This window comes from Ascaphus truei, chromosome 1 (assembly GCF_040206685.1).
Source record: "Ascaphus truei isolate aAscTru1 chromosome 1, aAscTru1.hap1, whole genome shotgun sequence".
NCBI lineage: Eukaryota > Metazoa > Chordata > Amphibia > Anura > Ascaphidae > Ascaphus > Ascaphus truei.
In genome coordinates this window covers 69,782,137-69,803,461 of record NC_134483.1, presented here as the reverse complement: position 1 = coordinate 69,803,461, position 21,325 = coordinate 69,782,137, and the positions used below count along the sequence as shown (strand labels likewise).

The following is a 21,325-nucleotide window of genomic DNA, read 5'->3' as shown; positions in this document are numbered from 1 at the left end:
TAGCGGACGCAAGAATGGTAATATTGTTTACATTGTCTATATGGGACTAGCACCGCCACTATATCGCTATGCAGAGTGCCGGCTAACATACTTTTATTTTATATACATACAGTGTTCGACAAATCCATTCACCTACAGGCTCGTGGCGACTGGATTTGAAACCGTGGCGACCTCCTCATGGCCGCCCAAGCAGGGCGGGATTGGGGACGGCACTAGGTGGCGAGTAGATTTTTTTTAGTTCGGCGAGTAGATTTTTGGGTGATTTGTCAACCACTGTGTATATATATATATATATATATATATATATATATATATATATATATATATATATATATATTATTTATTTATTTTTTCTCAACATATAAATATACATTAGTTGAATTAATCTCTTGACAATTAAGAGAGAAAAAGAAATGTATGTATGCTTACAAGCATATAAATTTGTGGAAAAAAATCCCAATAAATGCCCTGACATGTAAGACCTACATTTGTTACCCTCCTATGGCTGGGAGGCCTCTGTGCTTCTGTCTATGCCATGCTTTTTGCCTCATTTTTGAGTGAATCATTGAAGATTGATCCAAGAACACAGAGGAACTGTCTAACAAATGTCAGTCCTACATTGGCCCCATGTCAGGGCATTTATTGTGATATTTTTCACACGTTTATATGCTTGTAAACCTTACTATAGATATATTTTCCTTAATTTTGGGGTTGATCGACCTCCGCTCCCTGTGTGTGTGTGTGTACATATACATATACACCCTGTGTAAAAAAGCTGGCACACCAAATGGTACAATAAATGTCTTTACTAGCTTAGCTCAACGTTTCAGCTTCGTTGGAGCTTTTATAAAGAGATATCCATATACCCATATTTGTATTTTAATCCTTTTCACTACCATTACACTGCATTGACCTAGGTAGCAAAGTGGCTCACTTATCCACATTGATATATATATATATATATATATATATATATATATATATATATATATAAAAAACAACATTACCATTCTCTCGTCCGGTAAAGAAAGACTGCACTCGGTTCAGTAATCATGAAAAACTGTATTGGGCATCTGAATAAAAAAGATAAGGTGACTTATCTTTTTTATTCAGATGCCCAATACAGTTTTTCATTATTACTGAACCGAGTGCAGTCTTTCTTTACCGGACGAGAGAATGGTAATGTTGTTTTTCTATTATTTGAGACTAGCACCTGTCTATATGAACCAGTACATTGAGTGCAAGCTGTGATGTTTTTTATATATATATATATATATATATATATATATATATATAAAAATCAATCTCTCTCAATCAATGTTATGCCCACTTGAGAAGTTACACGTGCCAGCTCATCAGTATGGCTGGTATAATTTCATACATGAATGCTTGCTATTAGCAGACCAGGAGAAGAGACCTGTGAGGTTTAGAAAACTCTGCTTGATCTTTTATAAAGAATTCTCATTGGGATCCGTCAAGCACTGCTTACAAATCTATGCTTCTCTGGGACAAATGCAGACAATGCAGTGTAAAGTACTGTTACTTATCTTCAGCAAGTCAAAAACAATGTTTTTGGGTCGGTTTTGCCTTTCTTCCAGTGAACACACTAATATCATCAGAAGTGTCAATTTAGCCAGCGATTCTTTTCTCCCAGATTTGTACAGTGTCAGTTAGGTTGGCATGTTAGGGTTTGGGTTAGGCTGGCCTGTTGGGGTATAGCTTAGGCTGAACAAGTCTTTTATTTATCATGCTGCCAGTTCTATAAGGCTGAATTAATCATGTTTTTATCCGGCTGCCAGGCAATACACAGGTAATCTTCTGAGCATCTACAACCATGGGTGGTAAAAATAAGAAAAACCGGCACAGCAACTCTGCCATCCAGGGCGCCATTGCTACAGCGAACAGGTCCAGGGCGGCCGCTGAACAGGGGGCTGCTGGGGAGGATGCATCTAAGAAACAGGCACCCAAACCTGTTAACATGGCAAATGCAAGCAAGGAGGCCAGGAGCAAGCAAGGTACTGACAGCACCATCAGCAATCAACAGAGGGATCTCTTATTAAAATGAAATAGAGGCACGTGGGCGCTGTCTGACATCCAATGAGTTTCTTGTTTATTGGCCTATCCATTGCCGTTTTTTTACCTTTAAATATACAGTACCCATTAATCCAGGGGTGGCCAACTCCCGTCCCCGTGGGTCACCAGATCAGGTTCACAGGATGTCCCAAAGGTGCTGAATCAGGGGCACCCTGAAAACCTGGCCTGTTGGCGGCCCTTGAGGACTGGAGTTGGCCACTCCTGCTCTACTCCATTTAAAATAAAACATGCGCTGTGTATCAAGGCAAAACTGGGGCATTTATGGGGCAAAAAAAATCGCCCCAGAGGAGTTCTGTGAGGGAGTTTGTTTGATACATCTGGTGCAGTTTTTTTTTGCCTTGATATATCTGGGCCATTAGCCCATTTTTCCTAAGCAGTGCTATTGTGTGAGGCACCTTCCAGTGCAGAACGTGAATGCTTCAGATGGTGTCTTATGTAATAGCACCACTTAGTTAATATGGACCATATTATTTTATATTCGCAACGTCACACACAGTTTTTCGTGCTTTCTACAGTACTATTCCATTTTCCTTTTTTATTATTTACCACTGGTTATTTATTTGCAGATTCTGATCACTTTTAAATGGCTATTTTCTCATTAAATAGAGGAGATGGGAGAGGGGCCTAAAATAATTGCTAAAATGTGTTAGGTGCTTTTTGAAGAGGAAAGTAAAAAACATATGACACGTTTTGTACGAGTTGTTTGAACTTTGATTTTCTGTGTATTCAACAAGATTTTGGACTGCACCGTAAATACATTGTAGGTGTCTGGCAGGGAAAAGTGCCCTTGTTGGTCTTTCTGTAATCCTAAATCTGATGTCTGCTTGTCTTGTTTAGGTCCAAAAACGTACAGTTTTGCATCCTCCGCTGATTCAAGTGCTTCTGGAAATCGTGATAAATCCATCTTAAAGGTTAGTAAATATGTGTTAGTTATTTTAACATGCCCAGTGTCATGGGGCTTTTTCAGAGCAAACTCTCCACTTAGATTTGCATCCATGACGTGGATGTGTGTCTGCTTTGTACTGCGCTCAGTGCACCAACCATAGATTACTTTGGTTCATAAAGGCCATTGTTTCCCAACCTGTATTGCAGTGCACCCCCTTCTAGAAAATATTTGTTCCGCGAGCCCCTAATTAATACATTTATTGCCTACTCGTCAGACTATTGCTAACAAAACGGTGTGACTGATCCCAGGCAGTAGTGTCCTGAGCTGGTGGGGTGGGGTGGGGGGACCACACACTTATTAAGGCCCCAAACTGTATCTCAGTATGTGCAGGCAGCATGGGTGCTATAGCTGTCACTTGCAATGCGTTAGTGGTGTGAATGCAAATCATTGTAGGGAGCATCAATGGAAGCTCCTGCTGAAATTGACAGCTGTACCACCCACGCTGTGTACAGTTTGGGGCCTTACTAAGTGCACAGTCCCCCCACGGTTTCATGAGGTTTAATACAGATAAATATAAGGTTATGTATTTGGGAAACAAGAATAAACAGGCTACTTACAAATGACATGGGGCAAAATTAGGTCAATCCTTGATGGAGAAGGATTTAGGAGTTCTTATAGACAGCAGGATTAGCAATAGTGCCCAATGTCAGGCAGTAGCTGCAAAAGCAAATAAGACCTTATCTTGCATTAAACGGGAAATGGATGGAAGGGAAGTAAACATAATTATGCCCCTCTATAAAGCATTAGTAAGACCACACTTTGAATATAGAGTACAGCTTTGGGCACCACTCTATAAAAAACCCATTATGGAACTAGAAAAATTGCAGAGAAGAGCGACCAAATTAATAAATGGGATGGATACTCTGATTTATGAGGATTGGCTAGCTAAATTAGATTTGTTTACATTAGAAAAGGTGCATCTAGAACGGGATATGATAACTATAAACAAATATACTCGGGACAATACAAGGAGCTTTCAAAAGAACTATTCATCCCAAGGGCAGTACAAACGACACTGGGTCATGCCTTAAGGTTGGAGGAAAGGAGATTTCACCAGCAACAAAGGAAAGGGTTCTTTACAGTAAGGGCAGTCAAAATGTGGAATTCATTAACCCATGGAGACTGAGATGGCAGGTGCAATAGAGATCTTGGAAATCTTTTTAGAAAGGAAAGGTATACAAAGATATACCAAATAAACATGGGAAGGACGTTGATCCAGGGAGAAATCTGATTGCCAATATTTGGAGTCGAGAAGGACTTTATTTTTCCCATTATGAGACAGCATTGGATAATGTTTCACAGGTGTTTTTTTGTTTTCTTTCCTCTGGATCAAAATACTGTAAATACAAATATTGGATATGTATCTGTTGTCTAAATTCAGCATAAGTTGAACTTAGGTCGTTTTTTCAACCTCATCTACTATGTAACTATGTGAAATGCAGCTGTTTTCGTATTGAGAAACGATAACTGGAATTATTTCTGCGTCTGTCCAAGTTAGAGCCTCGTGTCCAACCTAGTTCTCTGTGACATGTGGAAATGACTTGTTTCCCTTTCATTTGTTCAAAGCTGAAATGTTTTAAAGAAGGGCATCCATGAATCGCTTTGATCTGAATCATTTAACACTAACAGGTGGTGATTGAAAGCAAGATGGAGAAGAGAATAATTTCATTAATCAACGAACACAAAGAGCTGAATTGTAACAAAGGAACCGTGTCTGGCAGATTGACTTCTAAGAAGTTACTGGTTTGTAATTCTGTTTTGGTTTTCATGTCACTGTCACATTTCCGTTGTAGTGTTGTGTCCTGTTTTGGATAGAACGTCATTTAACAAGGCTTCTACTTGTTCATTTATAGTGACGTTCCATTACACACTATATACTTGCAATCGAGATAATCACTTAATCGTAAGATCTAAGACCTCTACCACAGACTTCCTATATTTGGGAAATATATATTTAGTAGCTTTTTTTTAAGATTAGACATGACTCCTATTTATGAGATGAAATGGCAGAGAAATCTCAAATCGCCATCATGTGAAAAGCAAGATAACGGTGACTGTACAAATCATCAAATCACCGGTAGTGCCCTTTAACGGAGCAATCCGGGTGCCTTAAAATGTGTAATTTTTTTGATGCAGGGGGTCTCCGGTGCTGAGCCTCATTCATTTCAGCTCTGGGGACCACGTGCTTCCGGAGACACTTATCTCTGTAGTGGGTGCCGGTAGCTGCTCCGGCTGAGCTAGCTGGGCTTAAAGTGTAAAGCTCTCACATCACGCGGACCAGTAGGAAGCCGGTCCTGATGTCATCGCTTCCTCTTGGCCAGCAGTGCGTGGGAGGTTTGAAACTCTGCTATTACATGAACCCTTCTAGCCGAGCGGCTACCAGCACCCTGTACGGAGGCAAGTATGTTCGGATGCAGGAGGTCCTCGGAGCTGAAATGAATGGGGTTCAGCTCCGGAGACCCCCTGCTTCAATCCTGGGTAAAACCAAAAAAATGCATGGACTGCAGCTTTAATGCACTAAAGGGGATTAAAGGTAGTATCATTTAACCTATTAGAAGGGACATGTCATTTAATGAACAGATCTCATTTATTTGAAGTTGTGGTTTTACCTCTAGGATCTGTATCTGGCCTTGCAAGAGTTTAGCTTTAAGGCAGAGCACATTGAAGAAGCAATGACAAACACTGTGCTATATGGAGGAGATCTTCATTCCGCACTGGACTGGCTGTGCCTAAATCTGCCAGACGGTAAGCAGGAAATCACGAGAGGAGGAACCCTTTAACTGCTGGGGGGAACAATGTCCTGGAGATGTTTAAAGCCTTAATCCCATTTAATAAAAATGTTGAAATTGCAGTCAATTGCAGGCATTGAGCGCTTTGTGGAACATTTTAATGTATGTTTCATAGTTTAGCATTTCTTGGGTAGCTCTTTACATTTAGGCAAACGAGGAAATGCAATAATTTGGCTGAAAGACAGTAGGTGGTGCAAGACATTTAAACGAATCTATATCATTTTAGGTAGATGGACTCAACAATAAATCGCTTTCTTTTTATCTTGCACAAATACTTTTGAATATAGGTGCATTTGTATTTATACAGTGTCTGCCACTGACATTGTGGTACGTTTCTAATCTTCCCTGGATGAAGGCCCTAGAAATAAAAGTAAATCTTTGCAATAAGGAGTCCCTGTCCCACAGTACTTGCAGTATAACATTTTGCACACTAGGAATGTGTTGCCGGGTAACGTGGATTTGTGTCTTTAGATGCGTTGCCTGAAGGTTTCAGCCAGCAGTTTGTAGAAGAACAGCATAGGACCCGGGCGAAATTCCAACCTCCCCCTCAGCAGGATGTTCCTGTCCAAGTATCCAACACTGGGAAGGAGGAGGACAAGGTGTCTGCAGTTAAGGTACATTGACAAGTCCATCCTGACATCCCTTGAACATGGTGCACAGGGATCTGGAGTATTAACCCACGAGAATCCCAGCATATGCTTCAGTGTGTCTAACTCCCTCACTGACAGACAGGCCAACAACGTATTACTTCGCTAGTCCCTTTCATCTGGAAAGAGCACTTACTATGGGACGTAATATGCATGCGGCTTTCTTTAGGGGCTGTTGCCTAACAGGACCGAATGTTGCAGCAATCGGGGCGAAATGCAAAAGCCGTTTTCAAAAATGTACCCAAGCAGAGATTTTTTAAGAGGATGAGTTGACGTTTATAACAGTATGGGCAGTGATATGTACAAGTCTTGTGTTACTGATTGCACCAATTGAGCAGAACTCCTGGAAATGTTATTTACGTCGGAATTTCAAAGCATCAGTTGTCAACCGCCACTAAATTAACCTATGCATAGCTTGTTAGCATGAAACAATAATATAATTAAACAATCCTTGGAAAAGTCTGGGACCAAAGCCTATATTCTTAACTTGGCCTTGGGTAGACTTCATCTCGTACACAAAATGTGCTATAAAAATTCACTTGTTCTAAGTTTCCTACAAACTAACATTACAGAATAGAGTCTGGGTAACAAACTGACAGACAACATGGATTCCGAATCACTTGAAATCCATTTACATGTGTACAGAGAATTAAAAGTTACTGAGGACAGGGCCAGGACAGAATGTGAAGGGGTTGAGGGCTGGGCCTGGGGCCGCCCCCCACAATTACTGATTTAAAACTTACATTCGTCGGTTTTTGATGCATTTTTATTCTGATTCTTTATTTGTTATTGCTGCACTGAGGTTTTTTTTTTGTATTTTATTCATGTAACCTCTGCAACATTGTGTAGCAATATTATTCTGCGAGTGGTGCGATTACCTGAGCTACTCACATTTACAGTGCCGTTTTTTGACCCAGATTTATTTTTTGTTTAGCACTTGGTTCTGATACCGTTTATTTGACCAACATACAAATTCTTTGTGTTATACACAAGCTATTCAAAACACATCAGCCTCTTCATTACCTGGGACTTGTCTTAGTCCAAATCTAAAATATTGTTCAGGGTGAATTTAGAGGAGTTGTAGCTTGTAGCGGCTTTTACAGGCAAAATATGTCCCAGCCATACAGAGCATACTGTGTCATTGTGGGACCTGAGACACGTACGTGTTATTTGTCCCATATGAAGCAGAGGACACTGGGAGAACAATGTTCTGCTTCTGTAAATAATAGGTTGTCACAGGACCCTGATTAAGAAACATTTCTACACCAGGTGCTCTATCAGGGCTGTGTGACACAGGGGGCCTGAGACATGCCTAGAAGGTCTCTCACAACCACTAGATACAAGGTGATTTTAGGAGTTTATTGATGGAAAATGTCGTTAACATTTTCGAATATTATTAAATATCTCATAATCACAAAACAGTTGTAATTAGGAAATCACGTTTTTAAACTGCCGTAAAAGTGCCACATTGGTGAATATTTATATCCTAGATCAGGAGTGGCCAACTCCAGTCCTCAAGGGCCACAACAGGTCAGGTTTAACGGCTATCCCTGCTTCAGCACAGGTGGCTCAGTTGTTGACTGAGTCACTGATTGAGCCACCTGTGCTGAAGCAGGGATAGCCGTTAAACCTGACCTGTTGGTGGCCCTTGAGGACTGGAGTTGGTCAGCCCTGTCCTAGATGAACATTTCTACCCCCGGAACTTGGCTTAACATGGAGTTTTTCTTGGCTGTATATTTTTGTTGGTAACAGGCCAGTAATGGGAAAGAGAACGACGTGAGCGTGAAAGAATGGATTCTGCGCTACGCTGAGCGAGGAAGTGATGAGGAGGAAGAGAAAACACCGGAGAAAGAGCCAGAGAATGAGCCATTTGACCCTGTGAGTTGGTCACCAAAAAGCATATGTTACAGGGCACCGGGTTATTCATCCATGTTTGGAACGTGAGGAGAAGAACCTGTTTAACCAATCACTGACAGAAGGGTCTGCGGCAATACATCTTGCAATGAAGGGGTTAAATAAAACAAAGACTCCCCTTCTTGCATGGGCCAGCAAGTCATTTTCACCAACAGCAGCAAACACAACTTGCTTGGCTACTTTTCCAGTGTTATAAGCTTCTCCGTTAAAAAGGCTTTCCAAGCTGGAGGTATTTGTTTATTTAACATGGATTTGAAGCAGGGGGTCTCCGGAGCTGAACCCCATTAGTTTCAGCTCTGGGGAGCCCCTGCTTCTAGAGAGACCTCCCAGAGGGGGTGCCGGTATCTCCCTGCTTTTTTAAGTTCTCGCGTCACGTGGGCCAATAGGAAGCTGCACCGGATGACATCACTGCCTCCTGTTGGCCCGCAGGGTGCTGGAACTTGGCCTCGCCCACTTGGGTTGTTTCTTTAAGCCCATGTGCCTGCCACGGAGATCTGAAATACAGCCACCGAACTCGTGTCCCACTTAATGCCACATACAAGATTTCCCTGTAATAGTTAGACAGGTGGTGTCATTTTAATGTGTTGCTCAGTATTTGGTAAGGCCCATTATATCACGGTTGTTTAGAAGCCAGAGACACAACTGGGCTGTATAACTTCCACGACTGCTAACCCGATTCCAACCCATTCTGTGACCTTAAACAAGCTCTTGTTTTTTTGTTCACAGTAGATTGTCAATCAAACGGGCATATATCTTCTACAATACATTTTATTTGCCATCCCGTTATGTTTTGGTTCCATTGGTGTCTGTTTGATTGTATGAATGGATTTGGTTGGCAATAGTGCAGTAAAATATTGCACAGTGCAAAGTCTTTACCCACATCTACAAGCATGTTAGGCTATTTTTGCTTAGAAGTGCTACTCAGTAAGATGCCTACTGTACTGGAAGACACTGTATAGCATATTTATTTAAATGGGCTGTAAAGGGCTATAGTTACCGCACTGGAAGGTGTCTTATGGCTGCTAAGTAAATATGGCCCGTAGTCTCTGCAGCCATAGTAAAGATTATCTGACCAGTGCAATATCAAATCTCTGCATGAAATAAAAGGTTGTGTCACTGAATCTCTCACGGCTCTCGTCACCCTGAATCCACGTTTCTATTCGGGGACGTCTCGCATACTTATACCAAAGGTACCAGATAAATATATAATTATTATTAGTCAATCAAAAATAAGTAGAAAAGCCAGAATAGTATTGTAAAGTAATTCTAAATATGTTTAAAACTACTGTAAAGTAATTTTACTTCAATAAAAAAAAAATGAGTAACCATTGTATTAGTACAGACCAATGTGCCATATGTTTACATCACATAAACTTTAAAGTTGATATATATGTGTGTGTATATGTACACCCCCCCCCCTGTTTTACCTATTTGTACTTGTATATGTATAGTAATTGAATTCCTCGTGTCTGTGTTTGTGTCTCCGTGTGTGGTGCTTCTGTCTCCCATGTGTTGCGGAGTTGCTGCTGCGCATGCGCGCGCCTACAACCTCCGTGCGGCCTTGAACTTTGAGGTATGCGCGGGTGCGCGCCCATCTGTAGCGGGACGTCACTTCTGTCACGCTTTTTCGTTACAATACAAGTGATTTTTCCTATCGAATCCCTGTAGGTGCCAGCAAAGAAGTTTCACTTCAAAAACACGATCAACTTTAAAGTTTAGGTGATGTAAACATGTGCTGCTTTGGTCTGTACTAATACAATAGTCACTCTTTTTTTTTTATTGAAGTAAAATTATTTTAAAGTAGTTTTAAACATGTTTAGAATTACTTTACAATACTATTATGGCGTATATATTTTATCAGATGCATCATTCAGGAGATCTAAGCGCTTGCAATACTAAGTGCACAGGAGGTTAAAAAGTGGCTGTCCTCCGAGCACAGTGCAGTCTGAAGGTTACCATCAGAAGCTAGACATTAAGATAAATCCTATTTTATAACACTAATCATTTTCATTTTTAAACAGCAAGACATGCTTGGGGGGTGTTCTGCTACCATTATATGAGATATATCAGGGGGGATTGCGGCTTTAAAGGGAGTCCGTGTGGGAAAACTGCATATAGCAATGATCAGGTGCAGCCCGTCCAAGTGCGATGCAGGGATGTTTGTGGTCTGGACCAGGTCCCTAGGCCGCAGGATGACACGTACAACTATAACCACATCAAACATGAAAGTGCAACATTGGTGGCAGGAAATCCTTACCCAAGGAATCTTATGATCACCAACAATTCACTGCGGATACATGTGGGTTTTTTTGAGCTGCTAAATGAGACAATTTAAATATTTTTTTTGATTTTGTAAAAAAAAATGCTTTAGTAAAATTGTTGATGTGTGTGGAACAGAACGACCGATACCTGGAGCTTTCTGCCAAGCTGCTGGATGCCAAGGGACAGGCGGCTGCCACCAAACAGGACAAAGACAAGCAGGGTCAGAGGGAGGCTCAGGAGACAATCAGGACATGCCAGCAAGGTCAGGACTTTTCATTCATAGACTCTTATACTCGTGTGGTATTGGTTATAGAATCAATGCTGTATTGAGGGCAACGGATTTCTGCGTTTGTGTGCGAGTAGTGCAGGGTGATGTTACATTTGCCTGGGCTGCTGCCATGTTAGTGCAGAGAAAGGAGATATAAGCAATCGCACACAGTTGACTAGTGGCAAGTAACTAAACTGGCGTCCCCATGCCCTGCCAGATAAGTCAGGTCCCAAATGCTGTTAATAGATCTCATCATGGATCATTTTCTAAGAACGCCCTATAAATGACTCTGAGGTGAGTTCATGGTTACAGGTCAGGTCAGAGCAGCGATGCACAATCACCTGCCCATATTTCTAAAACCTTTAGGGCAATGCCTATGTATATACTATTTATAGCTTTATTTGTGGTATTAAAAAGTTTATTAATGCTTTTTAATGTGTACATATTTGTAGCATATATTAAAAAAAATGATATCAACATATGTATGAGTAATTGTGTGTATACGTAGGTGTCTATATATCCAAATATAAATATACACCGATTGGTAGCACTCACTTGTTAGGTAGGGCCCTCGAGCTTGTCTGTGCTAGGTAAAGGATTTAAGTGCAAACAATAGACATCTCAAGGACAAATGTTTACCAGCACCAGAAAAGAGAAAGATAGAATTGTGACTAAGGTGATCCCTGGGAGCGAAATGTTGGGGCCGCATGGGAGTGTGTTGCAATAAAGTAATCTCTTTATTCACAATTCTGTTTTTGTCTTTCCTGGTGTTGTATACATATCTTCTTGAGATGAGATGTTCATATATAAATATATAGACACACAATATGGTCCCTCTGTGCAGGATTCGGGAGAAAGCAAAACAAAAGGAAGAGAGCAATCTAGTTCTGCGTGTTTACACTCGCATGTAAGTCTCTTTAACAAGGCACATCAGTATATCCCATCTGGGTCCAGGGGCTTCTGTTTTGAGCTTTTCCAAGTGGGGCACCTCAAATATATAATAAGCACAAAGATAGTTTAGTTTTACATTTAATAGTGTGTGCGTGCGTGCGTGCGTGCGTGCTCTGATGAGGGAGTTCTTGTAACCCTCCTGTGGTCTTCAATGCAATTACAATAGAATATTTCAGTTTGCCATCCTCTGTCAATGGTGATTTTCTGAAGTTGTTCTGTCTCTGGCACAGAAATGAGAAGTTTAGAGGAGCACCCGATGTTTAATCCTGCTCTGAAAATTCCAGAGGTGAAAACTGAGAGTAAACAGCTCGCCGTCCCTCCTCCTCCTCCTGCTGAGGAACCTTTAAACTTCAAATTGTTTGAGCCGTCTGGGGCCGCTGCAGAAGAGAAAGGTAGGAATGTTAGTCTGTTCTCAGACGCAAGGGCGAGCGATGAGACAAGAATACACCGCATAAAGGAGAAAACAAACACAAAAATACTATTTCAAGCACATTGTTCTGAGTGCATATTATATAGTGATTTGATTTAGTGTGTTGTAAAAAAAATAAAAAAAATACAAATAAAATAAGTATAACATTAGCGTTGACAAAACTACAAGGTAACCAGATAACAAGAATAGATGTGTATGTACATTACAGACACGGTGACTCCATACGTAACAGCATGAGACGGCTTTTCAATATCATTCCCCCAGTTTGCTCTGTAACTTAATACATTTTGCTGTAAAATGTAACCATTCAATCAAGCAATACTTCTGCAGTTTTCTATCATATGTTGTATAGTTTGAGACTTCTTTATAGCTTTTTCCAATATAGGTATAGTAGACCAACTCCAAAAGCTCAATATTCATAGTATTACTGTGTGCTAGACAGGGGATGGGGTGTGGGGGGTGGGATAGGGTAGAATCCATACCACAGTTGCCGAGATCAGGCTGTGTCATTAAAACAGGTCTTACAAAATATATAACGGCAGCTACAGTATGTCTAAGAGGAGCCAAAAACCTTTGTAGCAGTTCTGCCTTCATTGGGATGAAAAAGGATGGCCTTTTAAGTGAAACTTCTTTGTTTTGTCACTGAAATTGTATTTTGATGTTTTTATGGCAGATTTGGATATAAAAGTACTCGTACTGTGGCAGGTTTGGATATAAAAGTACTCGTACTGTGGCAGGTTTGGATATAAAAGTACTGGTACTGTGGCAGGTTTGGATATAAAAGTACTGTGTGCTTGCCTGATCGCATGAACGACTGAGTGCTGTGTGCCTTTTGACCCAGTGGGGGAGCGATCGTGCACGCGCCTGATCGAGACGCATTTGCGTCTCCATGAAGGAGCTTTAGTCATATGAGAATTTAGGTCGGTTCCAGCAAAAAAGTTTCACTTCAAAAAGGTAAATCTCAGGATCCACGGGTTTCCCAAAATTAAACTGAGCACGGTTCAGTTCTGAAGTAATTTAACTTGGTCTAAAGGGTTTGGGATTCTTCAACAAAGTTCAGACTAATGCATAAATACAGATATAGGATAAGTATCTGCCATATAAATTCGTTTTTTTGTACACAATACAAAAGCATCAAACAGTGACAGCAATTTGCTTTATCTGGAAAGCATCATTTAATATATCTCAGAGCGATCTGTTGGTTATATATAGAAGTATAGACATTTCACAGCGCCACATGAAAAGCATAATGAATGTCACAGCGCCATCTGTTGGCTTTACATGAAAATCATAATGAATGTCACAGCGCCATCTGTTGGCTTTACATGAAAATCATAATGAATGTCACAGCGCCATCTGTTGGCTTTACATGAAAATCATAATGACTGTCACAGCGCCATCTGTTGGCTTTACATGAAAATCATAATGAATGTCACAGCGCCATCTGTTGGCTTTACATGAAAATCATAATGAATGTCACAGCGCCATCTGTTGGCTTTACATGAAAATCATAATGACTGTCACAGCTCCATCTGTTGGCTTTACATGAAAATCATAATGAATGTCACAGCGCCATCTGTTGGCTTTACATGAAAATCATAATGAATGTCACAGCGCCATCTGTTGGCTTTACATGAAAATCATAATGACTGTCACAGCGCCATCTGTTGGCTTTACATGAAAATCATAATGACTGTCACAGCGCCATCTGTTGGCTTTACATGAAAATCATAATGAATGTCACAGCGCCATCTGTTGGCTTTACATGAAAATCATAATGAATGTCACAGCGCCATCTGTTGGCTTTACATGAAAATCATAATGAATGTCACAGCGCCATCTGTTGGCTTTACATGAAAATCATAATGAATGTCACAGCGCCATCTGTTGGCTTTACATGAAAATCATAATGACTGTCACAGCTCCATCTGTTGGCTTTACATGAAAATCATAATGAATGTCACAGCGCCATCTGTTGGCTTTACATGAAAATCATAATGAATGTCACAGCGCCATCTGTTGGCTTTACATGAAAATCATAATGACTGTCACAGCGCCATCTGTTGGCTTTACATGAAAATCATAATGACTGTCACAGCGCCATCTGTTGGCTTTACATGAAAATCATAATGAATGTCACAGCGCCATCTGTTGGCTTTACATGAAAATCATAATGAATGTCACAGCGCCATCTGTTGGCTTTACATGAAAATCATAATGAATGTCACAGCGCCATCTGTTGGCTTTACATGAAAATCATAATGAATGTCACAGCGCCATCTGTTGGCTTTACATGAAAATCATAATGAATGTCACAGCGCCATCTGTTGGCTTTACATGAAAATCATAATGAATGTCACAGCGCCATCTGTTGGCTTTACATGAAAATCATAATGACTGTCACAGCGCCATCTGTTGGCTTAACATGAAAATCATAATGAATGTCACAGCGCCATCTGTTGGCTTTACATGAAAATAATAATGAATGTCACAGCGCCATCTGTTGGCTTTACATGAAAATCATAATGACTGTCACAGCTCCATCTGTTGGCTTTACATGAAAATCATAATGAATGTCACAGCGCCATCTGTTGGCTTTACATGAAAATCATAATGAATGTCACAGCGCCATCTGTTGGCTTTACATGAAAATCATAATAAATGTCACAGCGCCATGTGTTGGCTTTACATGAAAATCATAATAAATGTCACAGCGCCATGTGTTGGCTTTACATGAAAATAATAATGAATGTCACAGCGCCATCTGTTGGCTTTACATGAAAATCATAATGAATGTCACAGCGCCATCTGTTGGCTTTACATGAAAATCATAATGAATGTCACAGCGCCATCTGTTGGCTTTACATGAAAATCATAATGAATGTCACAGCGCCATCTGTTGGCTTCACATGAAAGCATAATGAATGTCACAGCGCCATCTATAGGTTACATGTAATAGTTAAAATGTTTCACAGCGGCATCTATTGGTTTTACATGTAAAGAGCAAGGAATGTCTGACAGTGCCATCAGTACTGGTACTGTGTCAGGTTTGGATATAAAAATACTGTTATTGTGGCAGGTTTGCTTATAAAAGTACTGTTTGCTTGCCTGATCGCATTTTCCTCTGCATGAACAACTTTTAGTGCTGTGTGAATTTTCAACCAGCGGAGGTGCTCGTGCACGAGATCGATCGCTTTTTCATCTCTATCAAGGACTTTTAGTGCTGTGAGAATTTTGAGCCAGCAGGGGCACGCACCTGATCATGACACATTTTCGTCTCCATGAAGGAGTTTTAGTCCTACCAATAGCCAAGAAGGAGGCTAATGATCGACTAAGTCACCTTTACTAGTAGACCAAAATAATAATTAACTTATAGTAGTAAATGGCGGGTGCACACTGTCAACTGGGGTAATAGACAAAACAAAAACAGAGCGCACAGGAGGTGTTCTCAAAATCAATCCACTTGGCACACCACCAAAATAAATAACATATAACTTTTATGAAAGGGAGAAGGTTACATAAAACATCACTGTATAAATAAGAACAGTGATTAAAAATATATCGAGCGTAAATGCGGCGTTGCCACTGCAGCTTCTGAGATTAAACCGCTTGAAATTATGCCAGATAAAGAAGCAGTTAGTAGGGTAGATAGTTCTTGATAAATGCCATCACCACAGGGATAATGTGGCATGAGCGACCCATATCAGTTAAGTAATGGTAATAGGTCGCATGACAACCTGCAGTGATAACCATAAATGGAATCATCTAATAATGGGATAAAGCCACTGGGGGAGATAGAGTTGCTGATAAACTTCTAAGAATAATAAACCCAAGTAATTTAGAACGGCGCTGAACAACAGTGATAGTGATAAATAAGTGATAAATAATATAAAGTGAATTGTAAGGTGAAATAGAAAGATTCTCAACCTTCACAGGGAATATGTACAAATTCCCCTATAAACAGTAATGGACATCCAGGGTTTGAAGGGAGCGATGATTCAGGAACACCCCAAAAAAAGAAATAGACAATAATGGTGCAGCAAATTCACACACTTGTAGAACAAACAAAGTCTTGGCTCAATTGAATTGCCTACTTACAACAGGTAAGTGAAAAATCCGCATAAGCGGGGAACATGGTGGATGGAAACTCAGGAAGGCTCTCACTCAGGATGGTATTCATAGGAAGGCTCTCACTCAGGATGGTATTCATAGAAGACAACAAGGAGAGACCATGGTGTGGACCAATAAACGAATTTATATATTAAAAAAGCATAAGAAATGTACTCACAATGCACAATGTGTACATCGATAACAGGCACATAAGGTTTTCTTGAGGCAGTAGATTAACGCCGGGAGAGGTGGTAGTCTGGCCGTTCACTTCAGAGTTCCCTCAGTCAGATCGCGGTGGACAGCGTCTGACGTCACGTCCGTCAAGGACCGACAGCTTCCGGTTGGACGGAGGGAGAGGCAGGTGTCGGAACGGCACGGCAGGCTCTTCACCTTCAAGTCTGGAGCAACTGCATGCGGTGTTGAAAGCTCTATGCGTTTCGCTGAACTGGCGTCAGCTTCCTCAGGAGCATATGCTCCTTTATTTTTACTGAGGCTGAACTAGTCCTGACTAAATATATCCCCCAAGTAAACTCAAAAGTAGCAAATAGACCACCGTGTTACATTAAAACAGACCCATAATGGTGTCTGATGACGTAGATTACGTGCCAGACATACTGAGAATCAATCAATGAAGGTGGTAAAAGTGAACCCCTCATTGAGGCCATTGTGACTTCGTGTCTTTAGTTTATTGATCCACTCTGCCTCAATATGGATGTAACAAACGTGCTCGCCACAAACCAGTACCAGACCGCAGGGCTGAGGTGGGGATAGAGAAACGCCGACCTGAATCCGGGTCTGGATTGCGAATTCCGTCGTCATGGGTAGCCAGGTCGGGGTTGGAGATAGCAGAGTAAACGAAGTCCAGGCTGGGGTTAAGGCAGGTGGCACAGGGGCGATGGTCGGGGATCACAGACTTGGGTCGGCATCAGGGAAGGGTTTAGCATAGGGGCTACAGCCCAATGAAGCCTCTGGAAGGAGGAGACTCCAAAGCAGGAACGACACCGGAACAGTGAAGCTGTAGCGCAGGAGATCAGGCGCTTCAGCACAGAACCTATGGTCGAGGTCACAGACTGGGGACGATACCAGGCTTCAGCGACTGAAAGCTTCAGCACAGGAACGGCCTCTGGAAGGAGGAGGCTTCAGGAAACAGGAAGCTTGAGCACAGGAAGGCCCCCCCCCTGCTCCTTTCCGTTCTGAGCCCCCCCTCCTTACCTCGCACGACGTCAAATGACATTGCGGGGTGACGTGATCCGCAGCGTCATTTGACGCTTGTGACGTCACGTCACATGACCCCGCGGTGTCATTTGACGCCGCATTGCCATGGACACGAGTGACGCCGGCAGAGTTCAGGTAACTTTCAGAGTTGCAGGGGCCTCACACGATCCCCCGGCATTTAATTTAAATGCCTCAGGGAAGAGCGAAGGGCCTCTGCAACCGCCCACGCCCCCCCAGACAAATCCAGCGCCCCCCACTTTGCGCACCGCTGAGATATTAGATAGTCCCTGTTGCTATACAATGCGCAATGATAAGATCGCTTGAGACTATTGATGTTGTAGCGACGGGCCAAAAATCGATCCCTCAACTCTTTGGACTGATTCTTAAATTCCTGCATGGTGGAACAATTCCTTCTAAGACGGAGGTACTGTGCAGTTGGTATGCCTGCTACCATTGTCGGGGGATGCTGGCTCTGAGCCAACAGAAGACTTGGTAGCCATGCTTTTCCTTAACACCTTCGTTTGTATATTGTTATCATGATTGACATAAATGTCCAGATCTTACAAAGTGATGGATGACCGGCTAGTTACTATGGTTAGTCTCACATTAAGCATGTTGTTATTGAGACCATCGACAAAAGCGGAAAACAATGTGCTGGAACCATTCCATAAGATGAGAATGTAGTGTATGTATCTGATCCACAGATCAATGTGTTCAGTATACATAGACAACTCATCACAAAACCGATAAGTATATTCCCACCAGCCAATAATAAATAATAATAATAGCATGTTTTTGTATAGCGCTGCTAGTTATACGTAGCGCTTTACAGAGACATTTTGCAGGCACAGGTCCCTGCCCCGTAGAGCTTACAATCTATGTTTTTTTTTTTTTGGTGCCTGAGGCACAGGGAGATAAAGTGACTTGCCCAAGGTCACAAGGAGCCGACACCGGGAATTGAACCAGACTCCCCTGCTTCAAACTCTCAGTGCCAGTCAGTGTCTTTTACTCACTGAGCCACTCCCTCTCCCATACCAAGGTACAGGTTCGCATAAGTGGGTGCACATGCGGTACCCATAGCCGTACTTTTGATCTGGTGGTAATAACTGCCGTCAAACACAAAGTAATTATGTGTCAGAACATAACTCAAAAGGTCCAGAGTGAACTGCTTATGTTTACTGAACCTACAGTCCTTGGTGGACAGGAAGTGAGCAGCTGCTTCCAAGCCATTCTGATGTCTAATACTAGTGTATAACGATTCTACGTCTAGGCTGACGAGCATTGTGTCTTTGCTGACAGTGATGCCACCAAGTCTATTTAAAGTGTCCTTGGTGTCTTGGACATAAGATGGTAAACTGGTGCCCAAATTGCGTAGAACTTTGTCAACATAGACACTACAGCCTTCAGTGAGGCAATTATTCCCAGACACTATAGGTCGTCCAGGCGGGTGCTGTTGATTCTTGTGCACCTTTGGTAGACTAGAAAGTCACCACAGTAGGTGCTATAGGGAGCATGAAGTCATATTCCTGTTTGGTGATTAGTTCATCATCTAGACCAGGGGAGCGCAATTTTTTCCCCCCCTCTGCTCGCGCTCCACCCTGCTTACCTTGACTCTGACAGCCTGGCGCCATAACATCACGTTGCCATGCAATGTGACATCACATGACCACGCCGCTTTGCCATGGCAACGCGTCACCAGGAGCCGTCTGAACCAAGGTAAGGAGAAGTTTACAGAGGCTTTGCAGCTCCCCCGACATTAATTTACATGCCTTTTGGGAAGCGCGCTGGGCCTCTGTAAACCCCGCACCCCCCCCCCGAAGCGAATCTGCGTGCTCCCTACTTTGCGCATCCCTGATGTAGATCATTTAACAAGATAGCAGTTTTTCCCTGCTTATTTTGTGATGTAGGGCTGCAATCAAGAATGCTGTAGCAGTCTTTGTCGCCCAATAGTCTCTTGTTCTCCATAACGTATGCATCGGTATCCATAATGACAATATTGCCACCCTTATCGGACGGCTTAATTATAAAAGTAGTATTGGTCATTAGTTCTTTCGGGCCGTTTCTCTCATTGGCTGTAGGATTATTTTGAGACTTTTAATGAGAGGGTTGAGCTTCTAGATCTCTGGTGACACATGAGATGAAGAGATCAACCGCTGGCAGATGCTAAGTGGCAGGGTAAAATGACTCCTCTTCTTGAGGTCAGTGAAGGGGCCAGTAAAGTGGGTGTCAGTCTCCTCATTTTGTTGATACTGTGATAAGAGAACATCAAAGGTTTGTCTATCAATGATACTCATGGTTTCCTGGTTCTCATTAGCACGTTTAGTGTGGAATTTATGCAGTAAAAGTCGTCTGCTGAACAAATTAACGTCCTTAACCCATTCAAACAGGTTAAAGTCTGAGATGGGGGAAAAGGAGAGTCCTTTCTTTTAGCAAATAAAGTTGGTCTTGGCTGAAAACATTGTTTGATAGATTGAAAATGTGTAAGTTGTCAGTAACTGGTCCTGATGTTATTTCTTCTTCCAGGACTGCTGACCCTTTCTTTCTCGCAGGGTTATTTTTCCCTCTGATTTTTTTGCGCTTTGCTGTGTGAGATCTAAAAAATCAGCTTGGCTAGCCAGGGACAATGGATGTGTTTTACTATTAAGGAAACTCCGTGTTTTTGGTTGTGACACTTTACTCGTCATCTGAGGCAGAGGTTTCAGAGGGTAATCAGTCATGTTTATTCACGTTAGAGGGATATCTGTAAACCGTGCCCTGTTCATAGTCACGGATACATTTCGGTGCTTTCTGTCTTTTAATTCTTTCTTGAATTTATCCATATTCATTTCTAACTGACGTTCATATTCATCAAAGTCCTGTAGTCTATTAAACGTATTAACGTCTTTGAGTGAAAAGTCAAGTTCAGTTGTAGTCCTATGAGAATTTAGGTAGTGGCAGCAAAGAAGTTTCACTTCAAATGGAATGAAAAGTATTTCACAGCGCCATCTATTGGTTATATGTATAAACAAGATTCACAAACATCTTATAGTGCCATCTATTGGTGTGTGTGTGTCTGTGTGTTAACAAGATTCACAAACACCATACAGTATAGTGATGTGAGGAAGTTCCCCCTGTGGGATCGAAACGTTGGAGATATGTGCTATATGTTTAATACATAATATTGCTTCAAACTGTCTGAGTGCTGTCGCCTATTTGCCGCTTCATGGTAATGTATGCTTTTATTACTTCTATGGGACATGCACCAGCCCACTATATAAGAGGCAGTTGGCACTCCAAATACAAAACAATAGTTGCGGTGCATGTCCCATAGGGATAAAATAGAAAACGGTAGTCAACTCATCAAGAGTAAACAAAGGACAGCACTCAGTGGTAGATGAAAAAAACTGTATTCAAAGTAGACAGCAGCACAAACGAGACCAACGTTTCGGTCGTCGCAGCACCGCCCTGAGGAAGGTCCCTGCGAGGACCGAAATGTTGATCTTGTTTGTGCTGCTGTCTACTTTGAATACAGGTTTTTTCATCTACCACTGAGTGCTGTCCTTTGTTTACTCTTGTTGAGTTGACTGCCGTTATATATATCTTATACTATATTAGTGAAAGCACTGTATGTTTGCCTGCCTGGATGTCCGGTGTCCCTAGCGGCAATCTCATTGGTCCCTTGGGCCGCCCCCGCACACCTCTCATTGGCCTGAGGCGGAG

General features: G+C 41.8%; 1 protein-coding gene across 1 annotated transcript in view; it reads left to right on the top strand.

Moving 5' to 3' along the window:
* The window catches only part of DHX29 (DExH-box helicase 29), a 198,664-nt gene that overhangs the window by 1,131 nt on the left and 176,208 nt on the right, over positions 1–21,325 (top strand). Inside the window, exons 2-9 of the mRNA XM_075589152.1 lie at positions 1,800–2,015; positions 2,932–3,005; positions 4,670–4,783; positions 5,656–5,785; positions 6,301–6,443; positions 8,229–8,354; positions 10,788–10,914; positions 12,102–12,263. Coding sequence (XP_075445267.1) covers positions 1,835–2,015; positions 2,932–3,005; positions 4,670–4,783; positions 5,656–5,785; positions 6,301–6,443; positions 8,229–8,354; positions 10,788–10,914; positions 12,102–12,263 — 1,057 coding nt within the window. The 5' untranslated portion in view covers positions 1,800–1,834. The remainder of the gene's footprint in view (positions 1–1,799; positions 2,016–2,931; positions 3,006–4,669; positions 4,784–5,655; positions 5,786–6,300; positions 6,444–8,228; positions 8,355–10,787; positions 10,915–12,101; positions 12,264–21,325) is intronic.